The sequence below is a fragment of the Leptodactylus fuscus genome, chromosome 8, assembly GCF_031893055.1.
Source record: "Leptodactylus fuscus isolate aLepFus1 chromosome 8, aLepFus1.hap2, whole genome shotgun sequence".
In the NCBI taxonomy this organism is placed as follows: Eukaryota; Metazoa; Chordata; class Amphibia; order Anura; family Leptodactylidae; genus Leptodactylus; species Leptodactylus fuscus.
The window spans coordinates 12,232,855-12,254,355 of NC_134272.1; the positions used below are offsets into that span (position 1 = coordinate 12,232,855).

At 46.2% G+C, this 21,501-nt stretch overlaps 1 protein-coding gene across 3 annotated transcripts in view; it reads left to right on the forward strand.

Annotated features, from left to right (window-relative positions):
* The first annotated feature begins 1,144 nt into the window (after positions 1–1,144).
* Positions 1,145–21,501, forward strand: part of CASKIN1 (CASK interacting protein 1) — a 142,479-nt gene continuing 122,122 nt past the window's right edge. For all 3 annotated transcript variants that reach the window (XM_075284894.1, XM_075284895.1, XM_075284896.1), the window contains exon 1: positions 1,145–1,730. In XM_075284894.1, coding sequence (XP_075140995.1) covers positions 1,637–1,730 — 94 coding nt within the window. In that variant the 5' untranslated portion in view covers positions 1,145–1,636. The remainder of the gene's footprint in view (positions 1,731–21,501) is intronic.

Consider the following 21,501-nt stretch of genomic DNA (forward strand, 5'->3'; position numbering starts at 1 on the left):
GTGTGCGGTTGTGATTAGTGGTGTGTTGTATAGTAGTGTAGCACAGTGTGCGGCTGTGGTTGTATAGTAGTGTAGCACAGTGTGCGGTTGTGATTAGTGCTGTGTTGTGTAGTAGTGTAGCACAGTGTGCGCTTGTGATTAGTGCTGTGTTGTATAGTAGTGTAGTACAGTGTGCGGTTGTGATTAGTGGTGTGTTGTGTAGTAGTGTAGCACAGTGTGCGGTTGTGATTAGTGCTGTGTGTTGTGTAGTAGTGTAGCACAGTGTGCGGTTGTGATTAGTGCTGTGTTGTATAGTAGTATAGCACAGTGTGCGGCTGTGATTAGTGCTGTGTTGTATAGTAGTGTAGCACAGTGTGCGGTTGTGATTAGTGCTGTGTGTTGTGTAGTAGTGTAGCACAGTGTGCGGTTGTGATTAGTGCTGTGTTGTATAGTAGTGTAGCACAGTGTGCGGTTGTGATTAGTGGTGTGTTGTATTGTAGTGTAGCACAGTGTGCGGCTGTGATTAGTGCTGTGTTGTATAGTAGTGTAGCACAGTGTGCGGTTGTGATTAGTGCTGTGTTGTGTAGTAGTGTAGCACAGTGTGCGGTTGTGATTAGTGCTGTGTTGTATAGTAGTGTAGCACAGTGTGCGGTTGTGATTAGTGGTGTGTTGTATTGTAGTGTAGCACAGTGTGCGGCTGTGATTAGTGCTGTGTTGTATAGTAGTGTAGCACAGTGTGCGGTTGTGATTAGTGCTGTGTTGTGTAGTAGTGTAGCACAGTGTGCGGTTGTGATTAGTGCTGTGTTGTATAGTAGTGTCGCACAGTGTGCGGTTGTGATTAGTGCTGTGTTGTATAGTAGTGTAGCACAGTGTGCGGTTGTGATTAGTGCTGTGTTGTATAGTAGTGTAGCACAGTGTGCGGTTGTGATTAGTGCTGTGTTGTATAGTAGTGTCGCACAGTGTGCGGTTGTGATTAGTGCTGTGTTGTATAGTAGTGTAGCACAGTGTGCGGTTGTGATTAGTGCTGTGTTGTATAGTAGTGTAGCACAGTGTGCGGTTGTGATTAGTGCTGTGTGTTGCTGTGCTCCCTTGTTCCGCCTCTGGATGCAGCTCAGAGACTGTGCAGCCAATACAGGAATAGAGGGATGGGAGGAGGGATCAGGAGACAGAGCGAGAGGGACAGGGGGAGAGAGACAGCACACACATCCAGAGACACACTCCCTCCCTCCTGGAGACACACTGTCATCTCTTGTCACACTGCATCCCCGGCTCCCCCCACCTTCACCCTGCTTTCATCTGGGGACCTCCAGGACCCCCGAGCCCTGAGTTGGAGCCTGAGGACCCCCCCATCCCTGCCCTTCCAGGATGATCATTCCTGCATCCCTCATATTCTTAGTCTCTCCCTGGCTCCTCCTGGCTGGAGGTGTCTGTGCTCCCCCCCAGCACATCTGACACACTCTCCCCATCTCCCCCTACATTGCTGCTGGGTGTCTGATCTGTGTTCCCCCCCTCCTCCTCCTCTTCCTCCTCATCATCATCAGCAGCAGCAGCGCCTCTTCCAAAAAGGATGCTCTGGCTATAAGGACCTACCAAGCCCTTGCAGGATCACCCCCTTCCTTGCTGCAACCCCCAGCTGATCCTTCCACAAGGCAGCAGGATGGGGAAGGACCAGGAGCTGCTCCAGGCTGTAAAGGCTGAGGACCTGGGCATGGTTCAGAAGCTGCTGCAGAGACCCAAAGCGGGCAAAGCCAGTGAGTAGGACCTCGACGCTTATAATTGGCTCAATGCTTTAAAGGGATTAAATCAGCAAAGAATTAATTAGCGCTTGATACATTGTATCTACATTGTATCGCCCCAGCATGCACTACACATGTGCCATGGAAGGGGGCGCAACATGGGAACGGGGGGCATCAGGGGGTGTCTGCGGAGCTTCACTTCCTACCGGCATACAAAGGCTCAAATGTGTGTGCAAAAAAAGTGCAATGCATTAGTGATGGATGTCACATACATAGAGTGTGCGGTGTAACACATGTGTCATTGGCAGCGACCGTCCTTACGCCTGGCAGCTATCAATGTCCTGCCTGGTCATACATTCAGTGAGGGTCATGGCTTGATCTGGGGGGGGATTCAGCAAATAATAGCTGCACACGGTGCAGCCTTTCGAGGGTTAATGTCATCACATTGCCAAATACAGCTCAGCTGGTCCCTCCTGGGCTGGGGAACGGGGTGAAAGGACCCTAATCTGCATCGCTGGTACAGAGATGGATGGGTGATGGGCGTTCTAGAGATGCTATATGATTGCTGCAAGACGCAGGGGTGGGAGGGGATAGGCTCTAATACAGATACATGGGGGCATTTTTTTAAAAAAGATTTACCCTTCTGGGGGAAGAGTCGTAGTTTTGGGGAGGGGTAATGGGATGGAGAGATAGCGCCACACCTCATGGAGGTGTATTTGGACCTGACCAGGCATTGGGGTTGCACTGACTAGCATACCCGGGGTACAGAATTAACCCCGTGTGTGCTGGAGGCGGCCAGCCGGATCATTTCAATGTCTTTGGGCACTTTGATTATTGGCTGTGTGAGCAATCTCAGTTTTCCCTGGAGCAAGCTGCGCAGTGAACTGAGCGGACCATGCAGTCAGCCCTGTGATAAGGACGGGGACTGGTGACTGATTATAGTGTCCATGTTTAGGGGCACCATGGACTCCTATGGGTGCTCAGGAGCTTGCAATCTAATGTAATGACACTATGGCTGCTCTTAGGATATGCGCTATACGTTATCTGACGGATGTAATTGCATTAGCTAGAAATCCGATAACAAGGTCTGGGGTCTACTGTAAATTTGCTTAATAACGCCGTTAAACTCCACCTTAATTGCAGTGTCATTAGAATCGCCGCTTAAAGGGCCAGCACCGAATCCAAAATCATCTGTTGATAAGCCTGAATTCACACACAGGGCGGATTTGTTGTGGAAATTTCTGCAACCTTTCCATTTCTATGAATGGGGTTTGTAGAAATTCATGTGCGTGCTGTCAAAACAACCCTATTCATATCAAGCGGATGTTCACATGGCGCAACATGGAGCTGATTTTGAGACGGATTCCGCTTAAAGATCAGCATCAGATTCTGCCCTGAATCTGATTCAATGGGCGGCTCAATCTGGGTGTGGATGATTCAGTTACAGAACTGGTGCCGTGCGATTCCCCGTTGGTTAGGCCCATTCATCGGTGAGTGAAAACGGGAGAAGCAGAAAGTGGAGAGGAATTTGGGGCGTCCTACACTACATGGCCACCGTCATGTGACCAAAGATCGCCGCAACGTCTTCACTAATGCAAGTAATTGGCGTTGCATTGCAATGTGTTCGATAGTTGTGCGACTAGTCGCAGCGCCCTCGGGGTTGCAATGCAACTCCATTAATTTATATTAGTGAAGAAGTTCCCGGGTGACACGTTCAGGTGACAGGAGCCATGGTCAAAGTCTCTGTATAGCACTAGCCTTTAAGTGCTGCTGCGTTATTAAAGGGGCGGCGGATCAGTCACACCCAGCACTGGAGACAGGTGACATAAAGTAGTGATTATGGCGGCAGGGGTTTCCTCAAGCATACCATTGGTAAGCGCTATGGCCAGCCTCCTCCAGCTTGAAACGGCCGATAACAGGGAGCAATGGCTTTCATTTACTTGCAGGTATTGCTTCAGTATAGTGCAGATCCGTGCAGGTCACAGTGGTCAGTTCGTCTCAGAGGTTACATAGTCAGACTATGATCGTGCAGCCATCATTAGGAGCCCATAGGAGACAGATTCACTCCAGGGGCTGACAGAGATCCAGCGCTTGGACCCTGACTGATCTGACATGGATAGCATATAGAATCAACATCGCCTTTAAGGTTTGTGTCCCTTTAAATATTTCATGACCGAGCAGGGTGTTGTGTACATCAGTGTAGATGTGCGGAAAATGAAGATGAGTACAGGATATGGTGAACACATGGCAAGTGCGAGCGAATCCAGGACCGCCATTAAATACCTCCTATTGGGGGGTCAGACTGGCATTGAGGTGTAAAGTCACTTGTTCAAGGGTTAATGCTGTGTTGTTCTGTCCGTTCTTCTGGTCCAACACAGGGCCAGAAGAACAGCAAATGACAGCCAACAACAGACGCCAGAGGACCCATTGACTATAATGGGGTCCATTGGGTGTCTGGTATTTTATAACAGACATTGCAGGGCGAGAAATTTAGCTTTGCAGGACGTTTTTGTCCAGGTTTTCTGATGGACTCTGCACAAGAGAGACTGAACAGAGACTGCAACAGAGATGTGAATACAGCCTTACTGTGCAAAAGTCTACACACCCCAGAGGTCGCAATTACAAAAGCAATGGGGAGCATAAAAAGCAGGGTTAAGGTGGTTGTGTGCACCGTTCTGGGGGTCCCCAGGTTCGTTTATCTTTGTGCGCCGTTTTGGGGGTCCCCAGGTTAGGTGAGTTCTGTGCCCCATTCCGGTTCTCCTCAGAATACGTTGGTTCTGTGCCTCATTCTTGGGGGTCCTAAGTTGAGGTTGGGTTACATAGAGTAACATATGATCATCGCCCCTTATACTTCTGTCACAAGTAAGAGAACAGGGTTCGAGGACGGGAACCTCTCTAGATATCTCAATATATTGGACGTATATCTGTGATCTGATAAGTGCTGATCCTTGAGTAATCGCTCGTGTATTTTACCACATGAGACTCGTCTAGTCGACACAGAGTTAAATACGAGGTCGCGGTTACCCGTGTATCTAATCTATCAAGTCATAAGGTCTTTGGCGGAAACATCTATCTTGGGCGTATTGACATGTATCTTTTTGTATGCAAGGAGGTTACCAAGAATGTATTATGAAATGTTAACTTGATCTTTTTTTAATCCTTTAATAGCTGCCCTTCCACTGATTCCGGCACATTTGGAATATTTTCTCTAGGCCCTACCGTTCCCGAGCAATCAATGCTGTTACATATGGTAACTAGACTCCCTAATGTCAAGAGGGTGGTGTCAGGCAGGAGCAGGCAAAAGGGTGTGATACTGAGCACTGGTATTGTCCGCCTTTGATTGGAGCTCTGAGTCACGCCCCCTTCCCTGATTCTGTCTGACTTCACCCACTTGATATTAGGGAGTCTAGTTAGTATACCTGTCACCAAAACTAACAGCACTGGTTGCTCAGGAAAGGCGGTGGCTAGAGAAAATATTCCAACTGTGACAGAATCGGTGAAGAGGAGCCTATGAAGGGGTGAAAAGAACTGGAATTGGTGAAGGGGGTGAAAAATCCTCTTTAAAGTATACATTAAATGGGGTGTCCAGTATACAGAATTAGAGATGAGCACGTAGTATTCGATTGAATACCTCCCCGCCATACGGATGCGTGTAAGCGTGCGAACACCAAGGGGTTAAGGGCATCGAATATTATATATACTACTCGCTCATCCCTATACAGAACCCATTGTTTGCTTTAATAGAGAGGTGCTCTGTTCAGGACCTCTCAATGTAAAGGACCAGTCCTGTCCTGCATTACACTCACGACCCATTGATGTGAACGGACATTGTGTAATACCTTGTTTCCCCTTGTGGTGTCACTGCAGGGAAATTGAGCACTTAGGACCAGGTTACAACATAGATTTGGGAAACTTTGTGATCTGCTTATTGTCAAGTGACGCTTCTAACAAGGATTGCCGAAAGCAGAGTACCCCTGTATACTAAAGGCCACAGAGACTATTGCCCTAGGGGGCTTCCACCACCCCTGCTAAATTGGATCCCGTCTACCACCATGTCTTCTATATGAGCAGATATTGCAGTTGGCTATAGAGGATTTTCCACTCTGGAGCCTTGGAAAGCTAAGTGACAGTCCCTATGTTGTAATGGCCGCTGTCTTGGTTGTCACCCAGCTTTCCCAGGAATTGATATAACTCAGATGTCAAATTTTTCACGACAGGACATCTCAAGGACTTGATACTTGTGAACTAAGTAGCGTGTAAAGGAAACAATTCCCACACGTGATTTAGTCCGGGTTACAATCCTCTGGCAGCGGCGGCGCTCTCTGATGAAAGAGACATTTTGTGTCACGATCTTTAGCGATCAGTCACCACGTTCCAAATGAGAATTTGGCTTCGAGCAGAAAATGGTTGGAAATGGAAAACTTTGTTTCGATACAAGAATTTGCAACAAGTCAGAGCTAAAATCGACAGAAAATGTGGATTTATATGTTGGTTTCTGCTCTAGTCATGTCCAAAGCTAAATTCAGAAGTCCCCTGGACTCCAGAGCTTACGTAGAGCCGAGCTGATAGGTCACATGACTGACAAGTGGGTGGAGCTCAGCTGCTGACTGTTTCCAGGTGCGACCAGCAGAAATGTAACAGTGGCCATGTATATGAATGGAGGGTGGAACAGTGAACATGGCAAAGCTGCAATACCAAGCTCAGCCACTATGAAAAGTGTGGCGTCCTGCAGTTCAGAGCACTTATTTATGTGTTGCGCCCCTTCAAACAACCGATGGTAGGAAATCCAAGAGTAAGACCCCCACTGACTCAATTTCCTGCCCCAGTTTACTTTCTTGAAGTCCCCCCCGTCCAAGGGAAAAGCTGAAAAGACCCAAAGCTCGGACATTATGTGGACTACTGTGGATAGAATACCCCTTTAAAGAGGTCTTCAGCACTTCTATATCCTATCCTTAGGTCATCAATATGTGATCGATGGAGTCTGATACTTAGGGCCCCCACTGATCAGCTATTTGAAGTGGCACCACAGTACAATTGAAAGGAGTTGAGCTGCAATACCTGGCACAACCACTATGCAATGTACGGCGCTGTGCTTGCTATTCAATGAAGAGGCTGAAGCGCTCACCTAAATGATCTTCAGCCAGCTGATCATCAAGGGTCCCAGGTGCCAAATCCCCACCGATCACATATTGATGACCGATCATAACCACGACCCCTTTACCTTGTAGTGCGTCCATTTTTGCGTCCGTCTCCTAAACGACGACTTCCCGGCAGCCTTCGCTGTGTAATTTACGAGGAGCTTTACCACAATATCTGACCTCAGCAGCGACGCTGGGCAACGTGCGGCGGGCACAGCTGGTCGTGAAATTGAGATTTAAGTAGGATAGATAAATTCACCTTATCCTCTTACATAAAAGTATTTAGACTCCGGATCTGCGACACTTGTGGCGTTGTTTGCCGTTTATCGCGGCCCGGCCTCTCGCCCAAGACGCTGCTCAGAAACAGCTGCATTCTCTCCAAATATGGAAACACTTAGCGAAGGAGACGGCGTCCTGAAACTGTTCATTAAGTGCTACTTACCATGGAATAAACGTGACGCGCAGCGCGAGAGGAGGCCATCACTGCGCCCCTGGATCTGTTTATTAGCCGGCAATGGCGGCATCGATTACGCTTTATTTTAAGAGTGATCGCCATGTGAGTGGCGAGGAGCGTGCGTGTCTCTACAGCGGGGGGTCCTGGACTTGTTTCATGCCAGGCACCACTCTTCTTCTTTTCCTATAGATGTCATATGTCATGTTTTTTATGCTAGAGAATTTGCTTTGTTTTATTTTGTCCCTTCTCTGCCCCTGTAGCCAATCCCTGCTGTATTAGCTCCTCCCTGCACCCTGTAATGGAGTCACAATGGCCGTCTTATCTGCAAGCAGGGGCGTAACTAAGAAAGAAAGGACCCCATAGAAGACTATGAACAGGGCCCCCCAGCTCCCAACAATATAAAAACCCCTTTACTGACCCCCACTTGGTGTAACACCTCCTTTCTTGGCATCCAGATGGTATAACGCCCCTTTAAATGGCTCCTACATGGTATAACATTCCGTTCCATGTCCCTCAGATGGTATAACGCCCCCTTACTGGCTCCCGCATGGTATAACGTCCCCTTTTGTGAGCCCCCTTTACTGGCTCCCATACAGTATATCGCCCCTTTACTGGCTCCTACTGACGTCCTCTTTCTGGGTCCAAAGATAGTATAACGTTCACTTTACTGGTCCCCCACAGTATAATGACCCCTTTACTGACCATTATACCATCTTGGCCCCCAGATGGTATAATGCTCCCTTTACTGACTCCCATACTGTATAATGCTCCCTTTACTGGATCCCATATAGTATAATGCTCCCTTTACTGGCTCCCATACTGTATAATGCTCCCTTTACTGGCTCCTATACAGTATAATGCTCCATTTACTGGCTCCCATACTGTATAATGCTCCCTTTACTGGCTCCCATACAGTATAATGCTCCCTTTACTGGCTCCCATACTGTATAATGCTCCCTTTACTGGCTCCCATACAGTATAATGCTCCCTTTACTGGCTCCCATACAGTATAATGCTCCCTGTACTGGCTCCCATACAGTATAATGCTCCCTTTACTGGCTCCCATACAGTATAATGCTCCCTTTACTGGCTCCCATACAGTATAATGCTCCCTTTACTGGCTCCCATACAGTATAATGCTCCCTTTACTGGCTCTCATACAGTATAATGCTCCCTTTACTGGCTCCCATACAGTATAATGCTCCCTTTACTGGCTCCCATACAGTATAATGCTCCCTTTACTGGCTCCCATACAGTATAATGCTCCCTTTACTGGCTCCCATACAGTATAATGCTCCCTTTACTGGCTCCCACACAGTATAATGCTCCCTTTACTGGCTCCCATACAGTTTAATGCTCCCTTTACTGGCTCCCACTGGCATCTTCTTTCTGGGCCCAAAGATAGTATAACGCCCACTTTACTGGCTCCCACATGTATAATGCCCACTTTACTACCGCCTACATGGTATAATGCCCCCTTTCCTGGCCCCCACACAGTATGACACTCCTCTTATTGACCTCCCACACCTTATATTGCCACCGTTCACTTGGATGAAGGGTGAAAACTGAACGGAAAGAGGTGGACACTGTAGGCCGCAGATAAGGGTTCCTTACGGTAAGAGCAGTGACCTATGGAAATCTCTGCCACAGAATCTTCTGATGAAGTCAAGAATTACATTTTTCCCCCGCTATATTGGGCACTTACCATCTTGTATCCGTGACTAGGAGGCTACTCTACATCTATAGGAAGGAGGTTTCACCATCATCGTATCTCAGGATTCTTTACGGTAAGAGCAGACTATGGAAATCTATGCCACACAATCTTCTGACGGGGTTGAGAAGGAAATTTTTTCCCCCCTCATATTGTGCACTTGTCGGTCATTTCCTAGGGGGGGTTCAGCTTTGTATGTCACTCTACATCTCTGGAGGGGATTTGCAGCTCTGTATCAAAACAACAGCGCACCCACTACTGTAAAGATCTCTTAAAGGGATAATCCAGACATCTATCCCAGGGACCTGACATTAGATGTGGAGAGGTGCCTACATTATATTTGGGTTGCTTATGGGTCTCATTAATTGGGTCCTATTCCAATTAATAGGACTCATGCGCAATAGTCAGTGGCATTGGGTGACGGCCTTAGCAACCAGACCATCCAGATTGGGTGGTAGAGCATGCTTGGACATCCCCTTTAAAGGGAGCCTGGCATCAGTACCAGCATATCACCCCACCCCCGTAGATAGATAGGATAGGGTTACCTGAATCAAACACTGCTTTCCTCTTGTGAATCGCTGCCTCCGTTGCCGAAATATTGCTGTTTTATGGATATGTAAGGGCGCCGCCATTACTCCAAAGAGTCATTTGCATATCAACAAAAACAGCGATATCTTGGTAACAAAGGCAGCTATTCACAAGGGGATAACACTGTTTGATTCAGGGGACCCTAACCTATCTATCTGTGGGGCTGGAGTGATAGGCTGGGTCAGGTGACACACTCCCTTTAAGAGATGACATCTTGCTCCTAGATGGATTGTAAGTGGTTTCTTTACCATTGATAATGGCGGCGTGTGCTGTAACACTGCACGGTTATATCTAATCATCAGATACATGATAGACGCACCTTCCTGAGGATCTCTGTGCTTCATACTCTAAAAATCATGAACGTAATTGATGCCATTGATTTTTGTTGGGTCACATACAGCTCACTTTAGGCGGATCACAAAAATTACTACAATTCCGTGTAAAATGGGAAAATGACAGCGGTATCGACAGAAGCCGTTTCTGCCGCCCCTGACGCAGTTTGTAGCTATTGATAATGTACTTTGCTAGTTATGTGATTATAGAAACACAACGCGGTAAAATTCACTTAAAGGGGAAGTCCAGTCAACATCATTTTCTGTCATAGATGGATAGATAGATAGATAGATAGATAGATAGATAGATAGAAAGATAGATAGATAGATAGATAGATAGATAGATAGATAGATAGATAGATAGATGGATAGAAAGTTTTCTGGGCATGCTCTGCAGGGATGGTGAGGACATAAGCTGTGACATCATCTATTGCCACTAGGGGATGTAATGATGGGTCAGTGGTGTTATCTAAAGAGGTGTTATCATCTATTATAATCCTGTATATGATGTCATTGAGATGACTGCTGCAAAGGAATCCCCTTCAGAATTGAAAATTAGCCATCTATTATTAGGCTTAGTGGCCAGATTGAAAATTGAAAAAAATAAAAAATGATACTAAAAATTTTACAGAAAACCATGCTGACATCCCCTTTAACCAGTGTGTTCTCTATGACCTATAAAAAGATGTGTTGATATACAGAAATAAACATGTGTCATAGAATTATAATTTTGATCTCTCGCCAGGAGAAAAAATGAAATTTTTCGAAATATATTTTCCCCTTTAGACGGCATTGTCCGCGCTCGGTTGGATGATCTCCAGCTGCGCCAATTAAGGTTCAGTTCACATATATTTTATTGATCCGCTACACTGTGAACAAGGCGATCACAGATACCGCGGCCTGCGAGCCTTCACCATGGACATAGAGGGAAGAAAACAGTATATTAGAGGGTCATAGGAATTCTGGACATGTTACATGGGCCGCGCTCACAGTCTATACCATCGACTCTCTATATATCATCATGTCACATTGACGATAGTAGAGCCGGATATATAAGGGATAGGTCTCATCCACAACACAGCCATACATAGAGGGCCCTAAAGTAGTACTCATAATGGAGTACTGGGGCTGGTTTGTGTCTCTTACCCCCTCCCACCCCATGACAAGAGATATGGGGTCCCTTTTCCTATTCCTTCTTTGGCATGGACCTTGGATCCGTTTCCTTCTCCATCCTAGGTTCCTGTACCAGTCCTCCGTTGGGCCCAGGCTCTAACACAATAACCCTTGAGCAGAAGACTCCGAAATTCGAAGGGTGCAATGGCTGCTATTTACTAGAGGTTATTGGAGGGTGGGCCCCAGAATCATTTTATCTGGTGGGCCCGAGGAACCTTGGTCTGGCATTAGACCCTCTCTTATATCTTCTTCCATAGTAGCCTCAAGAGTAAGGCCTAATGCAAAGAAGTGTGCAGGCCGAGGCTCTTCCAAAGGGATGTCCGATGCTCCATTGCTCCTATCCTACATCATGTCATGGGAACAGAATGGATCGGATACCCCCATAGAGGTGAGTACATCACAAAATGGGCTTGGGTGTCACTTGCAAAATTGGACCCAACGTGGACAATACCCTTGATCGTGGGCATGGGGCCTAAGACTAGTCCTAGTGCATAATGAACGGTATATATAGGGGCCCTAAGTCACCAAGGTTTGGATTCGATGGCGTCTTCCTAAGCCGTCTACCTTCCCCGTCTGACTACAGATGAGTTTTCTGTAGTCGGGGAGGTGGAGGGCCCATTCCTGAGGGTCCGATGAGTTATACACTCCTATAGATCCCATGTTGCACTATCTCTATAGGCCATAAATGGGTCTATATCATATAAGAGGAGGATTTCTCACCTCCGGACACTTTATCATCTATTTTAATTTTTGCATTAAGAATCCGTGAGAATCGTATTTAGCAAGTCATTAAAAAAGCAGAAGCGTCAGCGACGGAAGGTGAAGTCATTTTTCATTGCTTGTCTGGGAGCGCCTCTGCTGAAAAGAATGCCTGTGCTTACAGATGTGGAGGCAGATCTAGTAAACTAGGATACATGAGGTGTCTGCCGGTGTACGCAGCCCCTGCTGCAGCGAGTGTGCCGGGGTGACTGCAGAAAATCGTATCAGGAGGTCGGGCCTGTGTTATGATCAAAGACCATAGTAGAGTTGAATGTATGAGGGTGTGATTTATAAAGGGGAGGGGGAACTACTGGCAAAGTGCAATCTGTCCTAACATAAGCGGGACACATTTGGATACCCTTCCCTATGTCAGTCGACACCCTCACCGATCAGCTGATTCATGCACTCTGTAATGACAGTGTAGTAGTGGCCCATCAGAGTACCAGGGGATCCTCTAACACAATGATGGTCCCTTAAGGGTAATGAAAGGTACTAATGGGCTATTTCCTAGAAGTTGTTGGGGGGTGACATCCCAGAATTATTTTATTTGGCGAACCTCAATCTAACATGATGTACAGAGTCTGAATCTTCATACACCGTGCAGGGGCGTTTCTCAGAATGCTGCAATTTTCAGGGCTTGTCAAGTTTCATTTGAGAGAGATGAGCTATTACAGGGGACCTATCTCCATCTCCACTGATGCCATCTTTGTGCACCCTTCAATAGGCACCACTCTATTGATTTCGGCACAGTTGGAATTTTTTCTCTAGCCCTCACCATTCCTGAGCAACCGCTGTTGTTAGTTCAGGATGCAATATGCTAATTGGATTGTCTATTATCAGGTGGGCGGTCCACAGGTTGCACACCCTTAAGCCTGGCCTGGATAGGAGACACATGTTAGGGCCCGTCAGGGGTGTATTGTGAGCCCTGCACAACTTCTCCATCAGCCACGTCTCATTTGTACATTTTATCAACATTTCCAATTCCCTTTCCTTCTCTATTTGGCCCAGACCACCATGATGACTTGTCCACAACATGTCTATGCACACAAACTTCCCATCATTCCCTCCCCACATAGTAAACATGTCCCCTTTTATGCCACAGCCTCCCCACATAATCCCTTCTCCTTGACTATATGCTGCTGACCAACAGCTATTTTTGCCATTAAAGTGTTGATTGTCTCCTTTCTGACAGTGGCAGGCTGTGTATCATAAATCTCCTCCCTCCCAGGGGGCAGGGGGAATACATTTACCAAGCACAGACTGTCAGCCATGAAAGAGAATCAGAAAGGAGAGCAAAGAAGTTTATCCACTGTGGCCCCCGGCATCTGGGACTGATTGCGGCTGTGATCACGGCGCCCCCTATAGTTACACCAGTGAGGCCTACTGACCATTATATAGAGAACAGTTGGACTGGAGTTCTATTATAGGCCTCTAAACAAAGTAATAGTTAAGCGTCACGTGACTGATCCGAGATTCCCAGGTATGATGTTAAATAAATGCCCCCCTCACCCCCGTGAAGTGTGCTCCGGTGTACGTGCTGGTTAAATAAAGCTTGTTTATTCAGTGTTTGCAACGAGGTGACACGGAGATTGAGGTTTTTCGTGGTCACTTGTGTAGGTGGATTTGTTACTGAGGTGCGATTCGTCTCGATCATTCATCATTCACATCGCTGTTTAGACTCTAGAAATTCCAGCTCAGCAGAAAGCCGACGTTCCTGTAACATTTCCTACATAATAATTACAGAGATTATTTGTGGCTGCTTCACATTGTCAGGGTTTCTAGATAAGCCGGGTATTTCATCTTCCGCAATGCAGGAATCCCAGATCAGCCGAGAAGAACGAGATTCTCATCCGGTTATTGCCAAATAAATAACTTGTATGCCACTAAAGGTAGCGATGGAAGCTTTACCGAAATTATCGGACCCTGCACGTCGGCTACCTTAGTAAACTTATTTTATATACCGTATTGCAACATTAATGGGGGCGCTCTAATGTATAACCTTCATAGAGTAGCCAGAAAGAGTGTCTCTAGCTCTGGAGGACTTGGCAAGTCCATGCATTACATAGATAACCTATTGATTTAAATGTAATACTCCATTTCTCCTGTGGGGGTGCTGTAGGAGAACAGAATACTTTTTCAGAGTACAGCTGACTGATGGGGCCGCAGCGGCAGGACAGTATCTGTAATCAGATTATTTTTGGGGGGGCCTTAACTGAAAGAAATTGTGGAAAGCAAAGTTTTATTGAACTTGATGTAGGAATTGTAGTTTTTTTTTCAAGATTATGCAGTGTTGGTACATTGTATACTGGTCTAAGCTGCAGTGTATATTAAAGGGTTTGTACCACTATAGACACTTATTCCCTATCCACAGGACAGGGTGTAAGTGTCCAGTCGCTGGAGGCCCCATCATCAGGTCCCTTAGTGATCAGGAGGATGGCGGGGGGACCTAATGTTCCCCTTAGGCCTCTTTGTGAATGGAGCGCCAGTGCACTTGCGTTACCAGCGCTCCAGTCACTTCTATGGGTCTGTCGGAGATTTCAGTCTTGGCAGCCCCCCCAAAAATAAATGGAGCAGGAAGCAGACAGCGCTGTTCTCTATATAGTGGTAAGATCTGGTACTGCAGTTTAGATTAAATTCACTTGAATGGGACCTAAGCTGCAGTGACTTGGTTCAGCCACTACACAGAGAACAGCGCTGTCTGCTTCCTGCTCCATTCTCTAGTATCAGCTGTGGGTTACAGCTGATCAGTGACGGTGCTGGGTGTTAAGTGACTATAATAGAATGCCATGTTACATAGACAATCAGAAGAGAACACAGGTGGGGGCAAGAACTTGGACGCCTCTTGATTGTAGTAGTCTTAAGGCTTTCTGTTGCCCCGTTTCTGGAATAGATAGTGCCCTATGACATGTACATGGATCATTAGGTGGGGTTCCCCTTTAACTCATGTAGGATTTTAGAAGGCCTGGGCATCACCTCTCTAGTGCTGAGCCTCAGCGATACCTTGCGCCTCCCGATTTACCTCCTAATACATCTTCATTAATAATATAAGAAGCGTTTGCAGCGCCGTGTATGGTGGACAGGAGGGAGCTCCGCACCCCGCACGGGGTATACAGAAGGGTATTCAGCAGCTGGCGCTTAGAGATAAAGGCGCTGTCATCTCCTCGCTCGGGAACAGGCACACAACAAGGCAACCTGATCTTCACAGAATTCCAGTTATGGCCGCTTTACTTATTCACAATCAAAGCTCTTCACAGGAAGGTATTTTTACTATAGGAAACCAATGCCGCCATTGTCATGTAACTGAGCAAGGCGTAGCACTTAGAGGACAATATTATAGCATACGGGCAGCCTAGGTGAAAACCTAGCCCGTCCATGCATGATATTTGTATGGTCAGAATGTAATGATCTATGTCTCCTGCAGAGGGCGCTGCAGGGGAAAATGCACAGTCAAATACAACTGATTTCTGGGGGCTAGAAAAGCTGGACCTGTAGAGATCAATGAATTGTCATGCCGGTGTCTCTATAGGGGTGTATCCACATGCAGCAGATTTTTTTCACCAGTGGATAATCCATTATGTTGTACAGTAGAGGCAGAGTAAAGGAGGTCTGACCTCTGGGGTCCCACCAACCCTTCAATGAAGGGGTGCACTGCTCTCGGCCACTGATACACTGACCAGACCTGCACGTTGGACAACCAAGGCACCGCTGTACTGGGAACATCATGGAGGGGTTGTAGTGCTGAATTGACGCTACAGCCCCTTGAACACTCGGCATCAGTGGGGGCCTCATAGATCGGACCACCACCAATCATAATTTGATGACACAGTCTAGAGATACACAGTGGCGCTTTCACAGTTAACACCGCACCCTTGTTGGCCATGGCCGGTCAGCACTCTACTGAATACTGATCACCATCATCACATGGTCACCAGGCCCCACCAGTATCCACTTCCATCGTTACCAATCCAAGCACGACGAGATCCATGGAGAGAGGTGAGTACAGTTCTCAATACTCACCGCTCTTAGGAGTCCCTGTTGCTTCTCGGCATCCAGGCCTGATATTGTCCCAATGTAGTTAATGTGCATCGGTACCAGAGCAAGGAAGGAGAGTGGTGAGTAATGAGGCCATATGCACTGCTCACTCCCTGGGTCCTTTAGTATTTGGGGGCTGAGGACTGTACACTGTGCCATCGGACTATGTTGGGGCTGGGGGCAATATACTGTCTAGATGCTGGGTTTAGTATAAGATGTGGGGGCAATATACTGTGTGCAGGCTGCAGGCATTATAGCGTGTGTGGACTAGGGGCAAGGGCAATACACCCTGTGGGTGCTGGGGCCAATATACTTAGTGAGGACTGGGGTCATTATAATATATAGGGACTGCGGTAATATACTGTGTGGAAGCTGGAAGCATTATAGCATGTGGACGCTGCGACAATATAATATGTGGGGACATTATAGTAGATGGAGACTGCAGCAATATACTGTGAGGGGGCATTATAGTATATAGGGGCTGCAGCAATATACTGTGAGGGGGCGTTATAGTATATGGGGGCTGCGGCAATATACTGTGAGGGGGCATTATAGTATATGGGGGCTGCAGCAATATACTGTGAAGGGGCATTATAGTATATGGGGGCTGCAGCAATATACTGTGAAGGGGCATTATAGTATATGGGGGCTGCAGCAATATACTGTGAGGGGGCATTATAGTATATGGGGCTGCGGCAATATACTGTGAGGGGGTATTATAGTATATGGGGCTGCGGCAATATACTGTGAGGGGGCATTATAGTATATGGGGCTGCGGCAATATACTGTGAGGGGGTATTATAGTATATGGGGCTGCGGCAATATACTGTGAGGGGGCATTATAGTATATGGGGCTGCGGCAATATACTGTGAGGGGGCGTTATAGTATATGGGGGCTGCGGCAATATACTGTGAGGGGGCGTTATAGTATATGGGGGCTGCAGCAATATACTGTGAGGGGGCGTTATAGTATATGGGGGCTGCAGCAATATACTGTGAGGGGGCGTTATAGTATATGGGGGCTGCAGCAATATACTGTGAGGGGGCGTTATAGTATATGGGGACTGCAGCAATATACTGTGAGGGGGCGTTATAGTATATGGGGCTGCAGCAATATACTGTGAGGGGGCGTTATAGTATATGGGGGCTGCAGCAATATACTGTGAGGGGGCATTATAGTATATGGGGCTGCAGCAATATACTGTGAGGGGGCATTATAGTATATGGGGCTGCAGCAATATACTGTGAGGGGGCATTATAGTATATGGGGCTGCAGCAATATACTGTGAGGGGGCATTATAGTATATGGGGCTGCAGCAATATACTGTGAGGGGGCGTTATAGTATATGGGGCTGCAGCAATATACTGTGAGGGGGCATTGATCAATTGGTAATTGATCCCCTATAATGGGCGAATATTTTTGAGGTTTGTTACCCGCACCCAATTACCCACAGTTATTATTAAGCGTTACCCTTGAGGCCGGCCATTGCCTATCCGGTATTACCTGCAGTACCTGGCAGAGGATGCCAGTACATTAATATTCCCGGCTGCTCCTCGGACTGACCGAGAACATATTGCTTGGACTGAATACCATTAGTTTTCCCGTCCCTGGCGTCTATGGCGCGGAGATAGGTTCATCTTGTTTATCCGAGATAGATTCTTTTCCAACAGGATCTCAATATATCACATATTAAAACTTCCCTCCTTGTCCCCGTTTCCATGGAAACTTGGGCCATGTAATTAGACTGCGGTACAAAAATATGTTAATTTTCTAAACCCAGGGCCGAGGAACGGGCGGAAAGAAAAAAAAAAAAAAGCGAATTAATTCAGCAACCTGAGCAATTAATTAAATTGTCTGAGAAGTGCTCGCGAACGCCGCCCGGAAAAGATCAGCGCCGATTGTCTGCGCACAAGTTGTAATGGGATTAATTCAATAAACTTCTTAATGCATGAAATTGCTATCAGAATATCCCAGAAATCCTTTCTAAGCATGGCGACTCCCCCTATATCATAGTCAGCTCTGTACCGGGGGGGGGGTCGGGCTCATTTTGGGGGTGGACCCCCATAATGATACGATCGGCTCTACCTCCTTGACTTTCTCATGGGTTTTGTGCGGTCTTGTATAAATGACTGTACTGCCCCTTTAAGAGGGCGCCATTTCTATGTCTCCTCCCCTGGACTATTCTTGCTCTGTGCACTGTGGGTGTTATTCTGTATTAGGCCACGTTCACGCCTGCCTTGGTGTCTCCGTCACAAATCCTGGACTAAAAAAGTTGGATTTTTTTATTCTGGCGATGTCTATAAAAAATTACAGACACCAAACAGACCCCATTATGGTCATAGAGACCCCTCGGGATTCATTGTTGTCCAATTTCGGTCATTTTTCTCCAAATGAATGAAGACGATATCACAGAGGTGAACGCGATCTTGTGTTAATTCATTGCATTGCTTTGCCTGTAATGTTACTTGTGGCCACAAGGGGGCACTTTAGGGCCAAGCATTAGAAAATTAGACACAAGGCTCCTCCTCCCCACTGTCTCTCCATAGACTTCTATAGGCCCATGTAATGTGATACCTCAGCAGTTGACAGTCCGTCTTGGGAGACCAAGGTGTAATTCAGCAGAGAATTCAGGAATAAAGTTAGTTTAGCAGAGAGGGAAAGTTCTCTATTCTCTAGGGTTATGTCACAGACCCCCCCTCGGTTGTAACTAGATCTACTGATCCACAGGGGGCAGTATGTCTGTCACCACTTAATGGATCTTCACCTATCTGCACATTCGTTTCCGCCAATAATGGAGGTGTCAGAAATTTCTGGCAGCCGCTTATCTCCATCCATCCATAGAAATAACATACATGCTCATCCAAGCTAAATGAACATGGTAATGGAGGAGTCGAGGAACTTACTGTAGCCGACAGAGGAAGATCTCCGAAATAACAGCTATTATATGTCCATGGCCGGTTCTAGAGATCTCTACATAGGCAGATATTATAAGAAAGATAAGTAGAAGATAGATAGATAGATAGATAGATAGATAGATAGATAGATAGATAGGAGATGGATAGATAGATAGATAGATGGATAGATAGGAGATGGATAGATAGATAGATGGATAGATAGGAGATGGATAGATAGGAGATGGATAGATAGGAGATGGATAGATAGGAGCTGGATAGATAGATGGATGGATAGATAGATGGATGGATAGATAGATGGATGGATAGATAGATGGATGGATAGATAGATGGATAGGAGAGATAGATAGATAGATGGATAGGAGAGATAGATGGATAGGAGAGATAGATAGATAGATAGATAGATAGATAGATAGATAGATAGATAGATAGATAGATAGGAGATAGATAGATAGATAGAGATAGATAGATAGGAGATAGATAGATAGATAGATAGATAGATAGATAGATAGATAGGAGATAGATAGGTAGATAGATAGATAGATAGGAGATAGATAGATAGATAGATAGATAGATAGATAGATAGATAGGAGATAGATAGATAGATAGATAGATAGATAGATAGATAGATAGATAGGAGATAGATGATAGATAGATGGATAGATAGATGGATAGATAGGAGATGGATAGATAGGAGATGGATAGATAGGAGATGGATAGATAGGAGAGATAGATAGATGGATAGATGGATAGGAGAGATAGATAGATATTAGATAGATAGATAGATAGATAGATAGATAGATAGATAGATAGATAGATAAGATAGATAGGAGATAGATAGATGGATAGGAGAGATAGATAGATAGATAATTAGTGCATAGAAGAGAGATAGAAAATAAATGTACACAGATGTATGAGATTGGTAGATACTTAAATAAATAGATAGATGATAAATACATGTGATAGGCCCGATTCACATCTGCACATGGGTTTCTATTCGGGGAGTCTGCTTGGGGATCCACCGTACGGAAACCTAATCCACCTATTTCGGATAAAAAAGCGGTTACCTTAAGAACCCGACAGACCCCATAGACTATAATATTGTCCATGTGGTTTCCGCATGAAAAATGCGGAGAGAAAAGTGCTGCTTTCAGATACCACAGTGTCCGGACTATGGAAATCTCTTCACCCTTTAGCATACACTTGGACATGGGGTCTCCATATTTTGGAGCCTGCGCCATATAACAGCAGTGCTGGATTTGGGGCCCCTCCCCCCATACTTTGTACAGGGGTCTTCCAGTTACATCTCTGATGGGAATGTCCTGATTCTCTGTCACATCCATGGATGACGTCCTTACATGTCCCTGGATATATGGCCTCTCCTGTGGATGTGTTATATAGTCGGCCCCGGTGACAGCCGTGTGTCGCTCCGCCGTGTCCCAGTTAGTGGCAGCTGGCAGCCTGTTTGCTCTACATTTACACCTATCGCTCAGCTCTTTGTTGTCAGTCTCAGCTTTGTAGAGGTCATTTATCAGCTCTGTATGGAGGAGAATGAGGAAAGACATCAGCAAGCTGCGGAGCCGCACAATACCAGGACCTGAATGACATCTCCCCTGTAAAACACCACATAGACGCCACTTTCTAAACGGAAATATTATAACTCGTCTGCCATTAATATATGTAAGTGGGTGACAACTAATATGGCTGTCATACAGCGGGGGGTGACAATGTTATGGCTTACATGCAAGGGAGAGGGGCTCTGAATGGTCTGCTCCTTTAAGATAGAATTTGTTTATCTGCACCTGCCACTAGGTGGAGCTCACTCACTTTCTCCCACCCCCACCAACTCAAGTACTTTCTATCCTTTCCACTGACCCTGACACAGTTGTTATTTTTTCTCTAGCCCCCACCAGTCCTGAGCAATTTATGCAGTTAGTTTTGGTGCTTGATATACTAACTAGACTCCCTAATGTCAAGTGGGTGGTGTCATGCAGGAGCAGGCAAGGGGGTGTGACTCTGAAAGCTCTGACACAGTCTGCATCTGATTGGAACTGTGAGTCACTCCCCCTTGTCTGCTCCTGGCTGACTGCACCCACTTGACGTTAGGGAGTCTAACTCGCCTATCCAACACCAAAACTAAATGCTCCGATTGCTTGGATATGGTGGGGGCTAGTGAAAAAATGCCAAATGTGACAGATAAAATTATTACTTCTGGAAATCTCCTTTATCTCATCATTTAATAGCCAACCTTCCAGTGATTCCAACACAATTGGATTTTTTTCTCCAGCTCCCACTGTTCCCAAAAAAATCAGTGTAGTTAGTTTTGGTGCCTGATATGCTAACTAGACTCCCTAATATCAAGTGGGTGATATCAGACAGGATCAAGCAGGGGGAGTGGGGTGTGGGATTCTGAGAGCTTTGACACGATCTGCCTCTGATTGGCAGTCTGAGCCACGCTCTCCTGCCTGCTCCTGCATGACACCACCCACTTGACATTAGGGAGTCTAGTTTGTATATCAGACCCCAAAACTAAAAGCACTGATTGCTCGGGAACGGTGGGGACTAGAGAAAAAATTCCAGCTGCGTAACTCCGTATGCAGTGAACTCCACCTAGTGGTGGCTGCAGGTTTTTTATGATGGATGTGTAGAGGATTTGGTTCCCTGTGCTAAAACTTTCATGGGATTG